Source organism: Glycine max, chromosome 15, assembly GCF_000004515.6.
Source record: "Glycine max cultivar Williams 82 chromosome 15, Glycine_max_v4.0, whole genome shotgun sequence".
NCBI lineage: Eukaryota > Viridiplantae > Streptophyta > Magnoliopsida > Fabales > Fabaceae > Glycine > Glycine max.
This window is the reverse complement of record NC_038251.2, coordinates 3841401-3857515: the sequence shown is the minus strand read 5'-3', so window position 1 is coordinate 3857515 and position 16115 is coordinate 3841401. Positions and strand designations below refer to the sequence as shown.

General features: G+C 31.7%; 3 protein-coding genes across 4 annotated transcripts; all 3 read right to left on the bottom strand.

Annotated features, from left to right (window-relative positions):
- Positions 1–176: 176 nt before the first annotated feature.
- On the bottom strand, positions 177–2024 carry LOC100808502 (BAHD acyltransferase BIA1). Its single transcript, XM_003547017.5, has one exon. The coding sequence runs from the start codon at positions 1667–1669 to the stop codon at positions 353–355; it is 1317 nt and encodes a 438-aa protein (XP_003547065.2). The 5' UTR covers positions 1670–2024; the 3' UTR covers positions 177–352.
- Positions 2025–3384: 1360 nt separating this feature from the next.
- Positions 3385–5029, bottom strand: LOC100807974 (G-box-binding factor 4). 2 transcript variants are annotated; one of them, XM_041009872.1, is made up of 5 exons: positions 4664–5029; positions 4529–4600; positions 4426–4455; positions 3811–3892; positions 3385–3646 (listed from the first exon to the last, which is right to left on the bottom strand). In XM_041009872.1, the coding sequence occupies exons 1-4, from the start codon at positions 4871–4873 to the stop codon at positions 3812–3814; spliced, it is 393 nt and encodes a 130-aa protein (XP_040865806.1). In that variant the 5' UTR covers positions 4874–5029; the 3' UTR covers positions 3385–3646; position 3811. The 2 variants fall into 2 exon arrangements, with proteins under 2 accessions (XP_040865806.1, XP_003547064.1); XM_003547016.5 differs by having other exon boundaries at positions 3385–3892.
- A 7103-nt stretch (positions 5030–12132) lies between these two features.
- On the bottom strand, positions 12133–14476 carry LOC100500543 (putative COP9 signalosome, subunit 8). Its single transcript, NM_001248931.2, has 6 exons — positions 14436–14476; positions 14230–14343; positions 14072–14151; positions 13678–13859; positions 12803–12910; positions 12133–12538 (listed from the first exon to the last, which is right to left on the bottom strand). The coding sequence occupies exons 2-6, from the start codon at positions 14311–14313 to the stop codon at positions 12399–12401; spliced, it is 594 nt and encodes a 197-aa protein (NP_001235860.2). The 5' UTR covers positions 14314–14343; positions 14436–14476; the 3' UTR covers positions 12133–12398.
- Positions 14477–16115: the final 1639 nt, after the last annotated feature.

Here is a 16115-nt window from a genome sequence, read left to right as displayed (position 1 = left end):
GTCATGTACCAGCTGACTTATTTTCTTGATTTACCCCTGCTTAATTAGGGTTTCTGGAGAGTTGACAAGTTATGTAGTATACATTTGGTTGCATTTATATATATATATATACACACACACATGAGTTTTTTTATTGAAACAAGTATAAAATTCATGATACGTTATATACTACAAGGTTTGTGGAAAAAGATTTACATATATAAGCAAATGCAAGGTTGTCTTAAGAGGAACATATAACACTGACAAACCAATAATTGATACAAGAATAAAGTGAAATCCATGATGATACTACGTAGGTAGGAACATAAGCAAATGTGAGTTTATTTATGGATTTTATAATGATCTCCCCCAACTATATAACAGTAGGATTAAGCAAAGCATAGTGTAGGAGCTCCTGATGTTGTTCAAAAAAAGTCATGTCTTGATGATCAAGAGTGACAAAAGCTTCAACCCCATGACCATCCCTAGTATCCATCAAGGCAATGGTATTACTCACCATCTTATTCACACTGCACATCCACACAGCCTCCCCCCAACCAAAGTCAACCTTAAGCAGTGGAAACTTACACCAACTCGAGCACTTATAAACGACAACACTATTGCTAATTACTTCACCCCTCTCCTTCAGACTTTCCATCACCACTCCAAACGCACCATCCTCTTTGAACCTCTCCGCCTTTGTCTCCACAAACTCCCTCATTCCCTCCCTCATCCTCCTCACCAGCACGTGCAACTCCACGTCACTCTCTTCCTCCGCCGTCACCGCCAACGCCCACACAAAGTTCCCCATAGCCACGTCCGGCACCGCCGGCTCCATCCGTGGACGGAGGTTCACGGCTTGGAACAAAACAGAACGCTTAAACGCCGCCGTTTTCGCGCGAGAAGCCGACAATGCGCATTTCCATATGAGCGCCAGCACCACCTCCACCCTCGAAGGTTCAAACACCACCGAACCTTCTCCTTCTCCGAGTGCGCCCTTTACTTTTTCCTTAAGCTCTCTAACCTTGGACGCGTCGAAAACGAACCTTCTCGACGTGAACTTCTCCGACGACACGGTGTTCACGGAAGCGGACATGCCGGGATTAATCTCTCTCGGAGGAAAGAGAGCGGCGCCGAGGGCGAGTTCGGGGAGCTCCGGCGGGGTGGCTCCGGCGCATGCGGCGGTCCAGGTTTTGAGGAGTGCAATGACGGTAGCTATGTCGGCGATCTTGTGGGAGAGCGAGATGGTGAGGGCGGTGGCGCCGCAACGGAAGGAGGTGAAGCGGACGAGGAGGAGCATGGAGGTATCGGCGGAGGGGAGGAGACATTGGAGGGTGTCGAAGTTTGGGGGTGTGAGGATGTCGGAGAGAGAGGCGTTGGTAAGGGATTCGATGAAGAGGGCGCCGTGGTCGTTGCAATGGACGGTGGCGGCGTCATGGAGGCGTCCGGCGATGGGGTAGAAGCGGGACAAGGTTTGGGAGAGGGAGGTTTGAAGGAGTTGGGATTTGGTGGAGAAGTCAGGTAGAGTAGTAGTGTTGGTGTGAGGGTAGAAGAGGGTCATGTTGCCATGGATGTTAGGGGAAAGCTGGTCTAGTAAAGAGAGTTTCAATGTTTTCAGTTCTGTGGGTGTGGCTGTGGAGGGCTTTATGCATTTTCTGTTTTCCACCTCAAATTTCATCTCCCTACTCATCTTCTTAATTTGCTTCCATCAATGTTTGCTGCCCATTATATAAAACATTTTTGTCTTTTTACACTCGTGGGAAAATAATTGTCTAAATTAAATGTAAAATATTAAAAACATATTAGAAAGAAAGGTGAGACTAACAAAAGAAGACAATAGTTATAAGTTAATAACTTGAGGTAACATATCACATATGACTTATGACATATGTCCCCATCAATTCCACGTACCCAGACAGTAACTCTTTCCCCATACCAGCTCACCTTCTTTAGATCCAACACCTACAAATACAATCGAAATCTCATCTCCACCATATTAATTAAAGCACAAGCGTAAGAGTAATTGCCCTTCATGGTTCCAGACTTTCCTAATTATGCTTTTACTTATTTTTATTTTTATTTTCTTGTTTATGAATCTTTCCTTTTGTTTTGCACGGTTTAAGAATCTTTCCTTATCCTTTATCTAGATCTAGGTTATTAAAGGTACTCCAAAATCTTATATTGGATATGAGAAATCGAGTAAAAATTTTATCTTTTCATTCTTAAAGGTTGTTACCCTAGTGTGTGCATCATGCCTCCTCAGTCATGATTGCCCGAGTTAAACTCTTCAACCAGGCTAAGCAACTTACCAAAAGTTCCTCTTTATGCTAAAACCAACCTATTATCTGTTACTCTACTTACTAGCAACGGAATAATATTTCACCAATTTTATTGGAATACTGGTATAGCTATATAATTCAAACTAAGAAAAGTTGCAGAAAATTTTATTGGACTTCACCAATCTTACAATAATATCAAAACAGTTGGAGTCCACGATTTCACAAAATTGCTAACATGAATATTAACTAAGAAACCGCTATCTATCTAATTCTTAAAAGATAGGAATCACTACAAAATAAAATAAAATTAACTGTTCTAAAGACTAATTCAAAAGTTAAAATTAATACAGATTTCTAAAAGCTTTAAGAGTAGTGGAATTTGATAGAGTGTATATTACACTAGTAAAATTTATGTACCATAAGGTAAGATAATAAAGGATTTGCTAAAATCAAATACTAGAACGTTGTATTAATATTTTAATAATAATAACTGTCATTTGTAAGCGGTGGCTGATGTCGATATATAAGCAATTAAGCATCAGGTCAACCTATCATAACAAGCATTAAATGTAGTCCAAAAGGACGAAAACCACTTCACCACGATATCATACTTCTACTATTCAACTATCTTTAAAAGAACATATTTTTAAGAAATATTCTTTTCCTTATTAAGATACATTAAGTTTGTTGTATTAAAAATTTTATTTTATTTTTATATTTTTAATATAGAAACTGAATTTTAAGAATATAATAATCTTAATTAGTACTTTTTAAATTAATTTTTAATTTTTAACAGTATAGAAAATTAAAAAGTATGGAGATGATGATATATTTTGATTAAAAAAATATTTTTATAATTATTTTTTAATTTTTAAAAAATTATATCTGCAATTTATTTACATCTAGTAAAATAAAATAATATTAACAATAAATATATTTCCTATTATATTTTATACTTCCTCAATGTTTAATTTCAATGTTATTTTATAACACTGAAATTTTTATTTATTTATAATTTTAAAATTTTATTAGTTTAAAAATATCCATATCGAAATCTTGCTAATATTATATAATTTAATTATCTCCAGATAAATCGTAAAATGGACAGGACAATTAGTAGTAAAGATTCAACAAAAAGAAAATAAAATAAAAATTGGAGTGAAGATAACACATATAACACTTAATCATACTTACACATAGTTCCCTCCCTGAAATATCAAAAAGCAGACAATCTAGCATTAACATACATTCTAATTTCAACTCTCTTCCCCCAATATAGACCTATCCTCCACCTAGTGAACCAATAATAAGCTTCAGCTTGAATCAAATTAGTTGAATTATTTAGCTGCATTATTTCTCTATACAGCAATGTAACTCCAAGTGATATCCTGGAAAATAATCAGCAAAGTTATATGTATATAAAAAAACCTTGGAAATCTTTTCCTCTCTTTTTCATATTTATTATCCTTTAACAATTTCATGCATCATTTGTTTGGTATCTATACACCAGGACTTGAAAACTTGTACTCCATTAGGACAAGGAACATATTACATCACCATTGGGATGAATTCACTCTCCGAAGCATTCGTTTTGGTATACGCTTCTCCTCAACTGGAATAAGGCACTCCATGAGCTGCAGGCAAAAGAGTATAGGAGAGAGGGATGAAATTATAAGCTAAAGCCAGAGTGCACAATTATCATTTATTGAAGTCATGCTCAGTACAATTGTAAGAAAAGAGGAAGTCCACTTGACCCTCTAAAGTCTAGAAACAAAAAAATTTACTCCTCATATCCAATATAACCAAAAATTATAAAATCTGGGTACTGAAGTGATGCATCATATATAACAGGTCTCGAAGGATAATGGTATAAGTGACAAATTCAAGAGTATATAAAAGTATTGTGCAAGTGAGATTGAATAATCCATCAAGAATTAATGGTTACGGAAGAGAATTTATTAGTGTGAACAAGAATAAGGCAACGAGGAAGTGGTAGTTGGTATTCGAAGGAACTCATCCCAAAGTTGAGATAAAACCTAACCAGATCAATTATATGGATTGGTGGATAAACCTAACCCAGTTGTTTGAATGAATGGCAGTTAAAAAGGAAAATTTTATTTTATTGAATTGAGTTAGATCGAATGAGAAAATGAGAAAAGGAGCATACCTGGTTCAACCTCAGCCTTTTCCTATCAGCCTACAAGAGAAAAAAGTATATTATAAAGACAAGACAAGACGGAAAAGGCATAGATAGATAGATACATACATACCGCTAGTTGTAACAATACGGCATTCTCTTCCTCCAGATGTGTAACCAAAGATTCTAGCTCAACTGTGTATGCCTGCAAAGTGGAAAGTGGTTTGAATTGTGAAAAATGGGAAATAGAGAATCAAATAAAACAAACCTGCTTGCGTTCCCTGGACCTAGCGGCAGATTCTCTGTTTTTGATCATCCTTCTCTGTTTCTGAAGAGTGACCTTATCGACAACGAGGGGTTCTTCCACTACGCTCTTTCTCTTTACCCTTCTTCCTCCATGACTATGAGAGCCCAACAAATCCTGGAGGCTCATGCTCATGTTGTCTTCAGACTCTGTGCCTGCCACAACCTCTGCCATGTCTTCTTCTCATTTCACTCACTGCTTCCTCTTATTATAGTCACCACATCATCACCCTCTTCACTTCCCCTAACCACACCACAACCAATTTTTTTATCTTCAAACTTTCATTTTATTCATCTACTTTTTTTTTTCTTTTCTCATTAAATTCATGCATTTAGTATTATATTGTTTCGAATTTAACACTGATCAGTATATTGTTATTTAAAGCCATGATAGATACTGAAAAAAAAAATGTGATGATAGATATTTTACTTTTCAAATTAACCTTGAATATTAGTTTCTATAGAGAAAAAATATATATATCTAATGAATGTAAATTATGTAAATTTTAAGAGAGAGATAGAGAGTGGGGAGAGAAAAATTTCCTTAAAAACAGTAGGAATTTCAGGGAGAAAATAATACCAAATACTAACTGTCATTGTGACCAATTCAATGAAAAAAATTGTGATAATTAAAAAAAAAGATTGCACGTGTGTTTTTATATTATATACGCGTGTGTAACAAAGCATTAAATTTATCCATTAAACTGTTTAATTCAAAAAAATTATTTACTTGACTAAATCCATAAAATTCCATACGAATTAATAGTAATTAATTAATATTTTATCAATACATTTCGTTTTAGAAGATATTGTATAAAAACATAAATAAAACATTTAATTTAGCTAAAAATTTGAATACAATATATTATTCAAATAATACTGTATTACGCAATTTGATTATTAGATATAAATTCTTATTTTATAGTGCAAAATTATTAAATGAAATAAGTGTTGGATTAATTAATCCCGTATAGGGAGTGTGTGAGAGAAAAAAAGTGCTTTATCGTATTTTGAAGATTATTGTGTTAAACATTAAATTTGATTGATAATTATTTTTCCTTGTAAAACTTAAAGTGTTCTCGTTTGAGAAGTTAGACCATAAGAAAAGAGATTGGGAAAAGAGGTAAGCGAGAATAAGATATCTAAACAAGTTTTAAATTTCTTTAATTATATATACTCATACTTACCTAAAACAATTAGATTTGGACTCATTTATCTATCAAAGAACATTGGATTAGAATCATTTAATAATAATAATGTATTTTTCTAAGGTCAATAAAGTATTTACTATTAAGTAATAAAAGAAAGAATTGCATTTAATTTATATTTATGATAATGATGAAAATTTAAAATTTAAAGTATAATTTGAGTAATGGGGGGGGGGGGGGGGGTGCATGGAGCTATTATTTGTCTAAAGCCAATAATTGGTCCATTTAATTAAGCTGATTGGTGGAATAATGAAGTTTCTTTTCACAAAATACTCCTGAAAAGGTGCATCATGGACAGCACAGATTAAATGATTCCTGTCCAATTAAGCTATTAATTTTTGAAATCTTGACAACTTTGATAGCTATATAAATCCTTGGTGGAGCAAGAGAGTCGGCAGAAACCAACTAATATTTTACTAGTTTATAAATGTCCAAAGGGATGCAACAAATTATCAGTGGTAGGTCGTGTTCAAGGAAAAGGGAAAAGAAAATATTGTAGATGAAAAGTGCATTTAAAGTAGATGAAATTGAAAATGCATTTTGGTTGCGACCAAAAGCTGAATAGACGATGCCAAGGGGGAATTTAACCCTTCTTTCTTCTTTGACTTTGGTGTTCACTCTTTCGTTGCTTCTTTTTCCTTTTGCCGTTCCCGTACGACACGACGCGCTTTTAAAGGCTGCGAATTGATGCTATCATATTTTTTTTTGTTTTTTCAATTTTGGATATCCTTAAAATAACTAAAGTGACGTAATTATATTTTAGAGAATAAATTATAGTCATCAACACATCGTTATTGTTTTAAATAAAGGTTTTTAAGAATTTTATAATTTATAAGCGTTAATTTTTAACAACTTTGTACGTGTAGTAAATTATGAATTTATTGAATTTTTATATTTAACTCTTTTTTAGTTTTTTATTTATCAATAGATATAGTTATAATTTACTTTTTGTATTTTAATTATCTCATTTTATTTTATATAATAGAATAAAGAATAATAATGGATAGATAATGCATAATAGATTAATTACAGAGAGTATAAACTTGAACTCGTTGTTTAATAGCTGTAAAAAAAAAAAAAAAAAAAAAAACTTGAACCCGTATATTTTGTTTTCATGATTCCCATGATTCGTGGACACGTGATCTTGTGCCTGGTTTTCTTACTGGCATTTACTTCCATGGTTGTTTTAATAATGATAATTGCATGATGGGAATTATACTCTGGATAGTGATAGGAGTGATTGCATTAACTTTCTTCGTTGAGCCTCATTATACACCGAGTTCTCTCCCAACATCTCAAAATACATAAATTGAATACGAAGTTCACTCCCAGTGACAAGAACTCACATCGTGACTGCTTGAGGAAGGACTCAACTTTGTTTTGCCGCTGAAGCACATTTTTCTATTGCTAGAGGATCACATAACTGGATCCAACATGGCTATGTTATATAGAAGAGTTTAAGAATGGGAAGTTAATTCAACCATTTGGACTGTGTTTATCAAAATTTCATTCGTCTTGCATTATCTCATGGTTACTCATGAAAGAATTACTTGTCCAATTTATCGTAGCCATTTCTCCTCAATTCCCTATCAATTAGATGTATGTTGAAAATAGATATAAATACCTAAATATCTGTAATTTGAATTTTGAATAATTTAGATTTGAGGTGTTTTTCTTATGTTTTAAAATTTAGGATATTGTTTAAATAAATAAAAAATATCATGCTTATTATTTAGATTTAGATGTACGAAGTTTGTAGTTTGATTTTAAGATTAAGATAATGTTACTGTTTGAATTTTCTGTTACACTTTTATTTTATCTATTAATAATATTTCTTTTATCTCTATTTATAAGATAGAGTTAACAATTTTTTTTTCTATCATAAGATTTTATTTCATTTTTTTTGCATTAATTACTTTTTGAATTAAATATCTTAAATTATTTTTTTTCTTTCCTAAAGAGATTAAAGAATATGAATAAATTTTTAATAAATTTAAAGATAAATTTGAAAAAATATTATAATTATAGATAAATTTAATGTTAATAACTAAACTAATTAATTAAATTTTTTTAATAAGTGTAAATTAGTTAACTATATTTTATAATTAGGAACCAAAAAATATATATTTATGAAGCTGCTTCACGTAATACATCACTTCGTTTAAAAAATATATTCTTTCATGTTTTTGTCATTCTTTAATGAATGAAAATGTCGATTGTGTGTAAAACATTTTATGCATTTATGTTATATATATATATATATATATATATATAGGCTGGTTTATGCAAGATTGATTGAGAAGGAAAATCTAGGAATGTTACTATCCGGTTGTTACTTTGTAGTTGTTGTTAATTTGTAAAGGATTTAGGACTATTATTAGTAAATATGCAGAGTCAAAGATAATGATTGATGAATTCACTTTAGCAAAATCACAAGTTGTTCTAATTGCTTCCTTGTTGCTGCATGATCAGTGGATTGTTTGGAGAATTGAAGCAAATAAGTTCAGTCCTCGAAATGGTAGGAAGATCAGGAAAGAAGTCACTTTGAGTCGCACATGTCATGTATTCCATGTTTTTATACTTCCTGACCAATTATGACACTCGAATCTATGTAGGCCAGCCTTAGAAGAATTTGCCATGATTAAAAACACTTTCTGTTTGGTGAAATGATGCATGCATGCATTCAGTCTAAGAGGACATTTCAACAAGTTGCTCATTATAGAATAAGCAAGATTGAAGACTTATATAATTCAAATGCAATCAAACAATTATTAGAACAAATCTAGTTGTTTGTTTACTGTTTTGACAATTTGTTTTCTGTTTTCTAAAATTTATTCGTCCTTTGAGAACATTCAAAAGTGTTTGTTGTGTTGTTGGATCCTATTTATATTTTTTTTAAAAGTTTAATCCGTGAGCAGCACTTGTAGAAAACAAAAGAAAAAGATGAGAAAATATTTTTGAATTGTTTTTGTTTTTTTAAAACATTAGATTTGGAAACAATTTTCAAAACTCAGTAGATTTTTATTGAAAGACGATTAATTGTTGAGTAGAGTGGAATTGTTTTAAAAAATAAATTTTAACACAAAAATAAATTTGAAAAACGCAATATATGACGGAATACCTAGACGTGTGATATCACACTATGCACCATCTGAAACAAAAACCTCGGAAGGTTTTATCCTTAGATCTTTATAGAATGCAACAGAAATTGCCTTCCTCAAGGCCTGCAATGTTTTTTTGTCAGGATATATATATATATATATATATATATATATATATATATATATATATATATATATATATATATATATATATATATATATATATGACATATATTATAGTCATCTACCATAACATAGGTAAAAGTAGATAAATTGCTAGACTCAATTTGAATAGCATATTGTACTTCCATTGTTATTAATTTATTTTCTGTCCCAACTCACAGAATTCACCCCTCATTGCTTATTTTGGACATCAGATTTCATTTCATCATTGAAAAACAGAGACATGAATAAGGATTGGGGAGTTTGGAAACCTGCTGATGGAGATTCTTTAGTCTTCATCACTCTTCAGGTTCAAGATTCAGGTAGTGATTTATTTTTGCAAACATTAGGAATATGTGATGAGCATGCAATCTTTTTTTTAGGAGGATGTCTATGCAATCAATTAAGTTTTCTAAAATTTGAATATTTTTATTTTTTCGACATTCTAAATACTTCCATGTTGAAAAAATAGTACGTACGATGATGAAAAGAATCATGCAGTGATTTTTCTTCTTTGATTGTGGAGAGTAAATAAAGAGAAGAAAAAAATGGCAGCACTCAAGTAAAACCTTTTGTTTTCTTAGAGGAGAAGAAAGCCCAATAAACATAAAGTATTTCTTTTTCTCTATTTATTCTCATTCAAATAATAAGATATTAATATGTAAATATAAGTGATAAAGGGAGTTATGAGTAAAATTGTCTGTATGTTCATGGATATATATATATATATATATATATATATATATATATATATATGTGTGTGTGTGTGCGCGTGTGTTTTGTTACACTTTATTAGTTTGGTTTGACCCGATTTAATAAAAAATATTTTATAATTTTTATAAATTTCAAACTATCTAATATTTAATTCAATTTTTCTAAATGCTCTAGACTCACCCTTTCTCATGATGGGTCAAACGGATTCACGACAACGTACCCAAAAAAGATGTGGTCAAGACTAAAAAAAATCATATAGTAGGAAATCGTTTATAGATGAAAATAGAAAAGCAGTTCTTTTTTCTATTACTGGTTGAAAGCATACTGAGTCCTATTCTTAACCTCCAATTTGCTCTTCTTTCTGAGGAAGGATCAGAATAAATCAAAATCCTTATCAATGAAGGACTAGTTAAGTAACTTGCAGAAGCATATTTACAACCCAACACGTAAACGTGTTATAAATATAGAAAGCATGATGATGAATTGGTGATATTGGCTAAAAAAAAAAGCATGATGGTGACATGAACAATAACAATTACAATAAAGCAATATTTTCAGAAAAGGAAAAAAGTAAAGAAAAGATTAAAGAGAAAAGGGAAGACGTATAGTATATATAGTAAGCTGTTAACAACAATTTTAAATAAACCCTACAAAATGTTGGGCTCCGTTTTGGTTCACCATTATTTTTCTTTCTCACAATGGCATGCGAAAACAAGAAGAAGTGGAAGAGGAAGGGTTCTTCTATGTTCACCCAAACGGAGATTGAGGCGGCGAGGCAGCTCGTAGAACTTAGCAATAGCACCACATGCACACACTTGCACCAAGTAGAGGATGTATTGGCAGAAGTAGAAGAAGATGAACGCTTAAGGAGAAGAAACAACAGGTACCGCTACATTCAAGATTTATATAACGTTACACAGCCTTTAAGGAGCCACATTAAATATTGAAGGGTCAAGTTTATGGACCAACATTAACATACATCTTTACTTGTCTTAGAAGCTGACTTCAATCAGAATTCAGAAGTAGAGTATGTAATCTTCGATACTGTTACCATGCTCCCGAGTTTTCTTGGACAATAAGAAAGTTCCACAAATTTGTATGGGTTATCAGAAGTACTATTGTATTTGAACCTTATGTTTTATAAAAGCCAATTTTCGATATCGGTTTAGGTAATTCTTCTTGTAAGCATTAATCAGTGGGTGAATCAGTTTTTTTAAAAAAACAAAAAATCAGCAGTAGGTGAATTAGTTTATATCACCGTAACAAATCATGTGCGGTAAATAATTTTAATGTTTCCACAGTCCCGGTGAGTGACAAATTGAGAATGGAAGAGGAAATTAATTTAGAACATTTAATTTTTTACTCAATTTCTTGTTATTTTTTACTCGTGATTTTCCAAAATACAATTTTATAATACTGAAAATATAAGATTAATTGGGTGATTAAAAAAAGAAGAAAAAAAGAAAAATGTCAAAAGTTTAACCTTCTTACTGACAAATTAATGTTAGCGTTACATTTGTCAATAAAAAAAAAAACGATTTTATGAGCTCTACGTTAGAAACCCAACTCATGAAGGTACATGCGCTTCAAGTGGGTCAAAATACATTTTATTGGTCTGACACTACACGCTTGTCGACGACCATTAACGTACAAGTAATCCCCACCATCGCCATCGCCATGGATTCCCACGGTAACCGCAAGTTTGCAGTTTATTGCTAGGCATGGCAACAATAACATTGATTGGTTCATTAGCGACTTTACCGAATCAGATTTTTTCTGTTCTAACAAACATGGGCATTAAGCAACACATTTAATTCAAGAAAGTCAGAGTCCATAACATTTTAAGACAGCTTCCATTTCCATATTGTTACACTAGGAAGTAGGAATCCAAAATTATAATCTAGTTAATTAAAAAATTATTAGTGTTAAAACTCAAATGTGTTTTGTAAATTATATTATAATCCAAACAAGGAAAATAATTTCTTACGATAAACAACTCTGAAGATTATGATAATTAATAAATAGTAAACAGATTCATTTTCAGTTAACTTTCGTATGTCGATTTTATCTTTAACAATTAATTTCAATAAAAAAAAATTAATGATTCTATACAATTTTTCTTGAAAACTAATTAATTTAGACAATCTAAACAAAATAGATCATCTTAAAACAACTTTTCACTTAACGTGTCTAAACATAAAATTTATTTCACACAATCTATTATAACAATAATCAATTGTATCTTGTGGTTTCTCCCCAAAAGAAGTGTAATACGCAAATTTGTAACTGTTTCGATGTCATATAAGAGACACAGAGAGAGGTACGTTGAATAACTACCAAGTGAGATGCAAATTTCACCAATCAGTGCTAAAGTTCAAAAACATACAGGTCAGCAACAAAATTATCAACAGGATATATGTACTTTCACGCATCTTCAAGAACATAGAACATATGATTGATCAATTTGAGAAGATTTTAGAAAATAAAACTTCTAATTCCTTCATAATTAAGAGGTTCAATGCTCAAGATGGAAGACATATTCTGTCAATCGCTGCAATTTACTAGGATCAAGTTTCTGCTCTGTCACAACAGGTTGCTTCTTCACAATAAGCATCCGAGAGGCAGGGTCCACAGTCCAGCCTTGCTGCAGTAAATCTAAATTGTACAACCAAAAATGTCAATAATAATAACAGAGGGGGAGGAGACAAACTATTCATAGAATTTAATCCTTAGCCGGACAGAACAAAGACTACGCCAATGGAAGATACAATTTTATAGATAGGTCATTGTTTGTTGTTAAATATACTGATTTATTATTTACGATATGCAATTTGTCGTGATCAAGCTTAGGACCCAAATTCACCATCAAGAATCATGATCCAATTTCTAAGGCTTCTAGGATAGGAAAAAATTACTTACAATTTGTAGCATCATCCTCATTCATTCCCAGAAATAAAGCAGTGTCTTTAATGCTTATCGTAGAATATGCAGAGAGAAGCAGCTGAAACATCTCCTTTGTGTAAAGTTCTGGAAACAGTTTATTGGTATTAACATTTTTGCTGAACTAAACATCTTTGAATAAAATAAAGGTGCACAAGAAAGCTAGTTGGAAAAGCAATCAAAAACCAAGAATCATATTTAATGAAACAATTGCATAAGTTACCATGGAAATAGTACGTTACTAGTAAACTACTTTTAGTTTTATGCAATATCTATGGAACCTTTATCTTCAGTACATGTTGATCCAAGAAATTACAGCATTCATCTATATCTTTTCATGTTTATATAATAGGGAAAGGGAAGTCCAATAGAAAACAGATTTTTAATCACCAGTCTTTCAAGTTTAAACTATAATACATTTTTCTCAACAAACTAATTCTAAGGTGCAATTGCTTTCAAGCATAGCGAAAATAACATTATATATATAGCACTATATAAAACCAATAAAACTTGATACAGATTCATTGATCCTTTCGTCCAAGCTTTACCAATTAACCCACACAGAAATTACTGAGTTAGTTTCGGTATAGCATATAGTCTATGATCAACATTCAACAAAGGTAACATGTAACGGGTTATGATAAAAGTAAGGGAAAAATTTTAATAGAGCAAGAGTCAACGATAGCAACTTCGATATCAGAAATTCAACAGAATTAAAGTTAGACGGTTAAGATATTCAAATTCAAAGTGAATAGAATCATGCCTTAATTATAGTGAAAATACAAGAGTTTCCACAAAACTAACTTATGTCAGCAAAAAAAAAAAAAAACAGAAGAAAAATGATGAAGTCTTGCCTGCAAATGAAGCAACTAGGGCTTGGAGTTCCTGAGTCCAATCAAAGGCACGGATTGCCTCATGCACTCCAGCATAGTCACGTAACCAGAGCTTCTGACCAATTTTCCAAACCGCGGTGACTTCAGGCTGGCTCTCTTTGATTGAGGAAGGTATTGACTTCCAAAGAAAGCGCGCACTATTGCTGCAAAATCACAGCAGCACTTCCAAATTAATATATATATATATATATATATATATATATATATATATATATATATAGATATAGATAGATAGATAGATAAATGATCAATCAATTGCAAAACAGGAATTATTTATTTCAATGCAGAAATGTGAGTAAAGTAATATTATTCATTTGATTGACAAATGTAAAGCGGGAAAAGTGAAGAGAGATACATGTCGTGAACATAAATGTGAGAGAGGAGGTGAGCTGCGTAGGGCCAATCGTCCTGATAAGCAATGCCGTCAGCTGCAACCTGAGCGATGAATCAGAAACCCTAAGGAAAAAGGGAAAATGAATCAAATAGATTGTAGATAGATAGGTAGGTACCTACCTGAAGCATCAAGTTGTCGCACACATCTGCAACCTTGTCGTACGACTTCGAATCCAACGCAGCTCTCACCGAAGAGAAATCCATCACTCTCCTCTTCGATCAAATCCCTATCCCCTATAGCAGAAAAACCATCGAAATTCAAATAAATAAAAAAGCCACTCAACAGTTGTTTTACGCAACCAAACACGGCACTAGCGTAGCCATACCTCAATTCGATGCGAAGAGTAAAAAACCAGCTTCTGCTCCTCCAGCCAAGAAGCAAGATATAGTATATGTCAACGACGTCGTTCTTACTTGTGTCTATGACAGTGAGAAAAAACTGTGCGCTCTTTTTCATGGGTCCAGCCCAATGAGGCCAAGTGCTGGGTTACCGTTATGATCAGTTATTTTTTGTTTTTGTTTTTGTGTGAAGTATGATCAGTGTGACGACAATAACTGACTAAATGGCCCTTCAGTACAAATAAATAAATAAATTAGAAATGGACGGGTAGTAAAGGTTACCGTATAGTTGCTGAAAAATTGTAAAAAATAAAAATTTATTTATTAATTATTTATAGAAATCTTATTTTTGTTCCATATTTTAATTTGAAAACTATTGTCGTGCTTAATTATGTTTTCACTTATATTCCTATTTAATAATTGTAATTTATTACAAGAATGGGATTAAGTAAAAGCATTTTAACTCCAAGATAATAATTACTTACAAGGATGTTCAAATTTAAACCGATCTAAAACAAAAATCATTAAAAAAAATCAAAAATCAAATTAAACTGAAGCATAATACTTATACTAATTCGATTGATTGAGTTTGTGTATTTTAAACCAAATTAAACCGTAATACTTATACTAACATTTATATTACTTTAGGGTCATGCATTTTATATATGTATCATTTGAGTTTTAAAATTTGTTGTAATGTTATATATATATATATATATATATATAATATATCACTTTCTTTTTTTCAGATGACTTTTTAAATATAAGTTTGGTTTGATTCAAATTTTATTTTATATGAAAATTCAGTCATATATGTTTTTAAATACTTTTTATCCAAATACTCCTAAGGTAAAAGATGAATAGAACGGCAAACATTCCTAATGGGAAATACCTAAGTCCCACATTGACTGTCAATCCTTGGAGTACATTATATATCTGTTGTTGGACAACTTCACTTAAAGTCAATTGATTTTAAGATGAAATCTAACATAGTATCACAGCAGGTTCTAATCATGCTTCTGCTAGCCCTCACTTGTTTTGCATCAATTATATTTATTCATCACAATAACCGTACTTGCAATTTAAAATCCTGTTTATACCAAACAGAAATTCCATGACTACAATGAAAATTTTGATGAAAGGACTTATCTCGATCAGAATTTTGTTCAATGATTAATCAAAATTTAATCAAATACTTTATTTTGCATAGAGTAATATATGTATATTTTGTATGGAACTCAGTAGTTTGTACTTTCTGCCTTAGCTTCAATATAAGAATTGTTATAGTGTTAAACACATCTGTTTATAACTATATTATATCGATTATCTCATAAATTTAACCAAAATCGAAAGTAGCGTTTATACTTTATAGGCTGATGCATTCTCTTATAATACCCCCAACTACCCAAGAATAGATCCGCGAATGGAAAACATCAAAAATTATTTTCTTTCCTCAAAAGGGCTCTTCGTGTTTACTTTAAATTTTAGAGCCTCAAAACAATTAGAAATAATTCCAAGATAACAGATCTTCTTACATGAAAATGAAATGAAATTTCAATAATGAAATGAGCTAAACGTCTGATGCACTTTTCAAAAGCAAAAAAAGCTGACGGAGAAAAAGGTTGAAAAGGGAGAGAACGAGCAAAATTAAGAAAAGCTCATCAGGA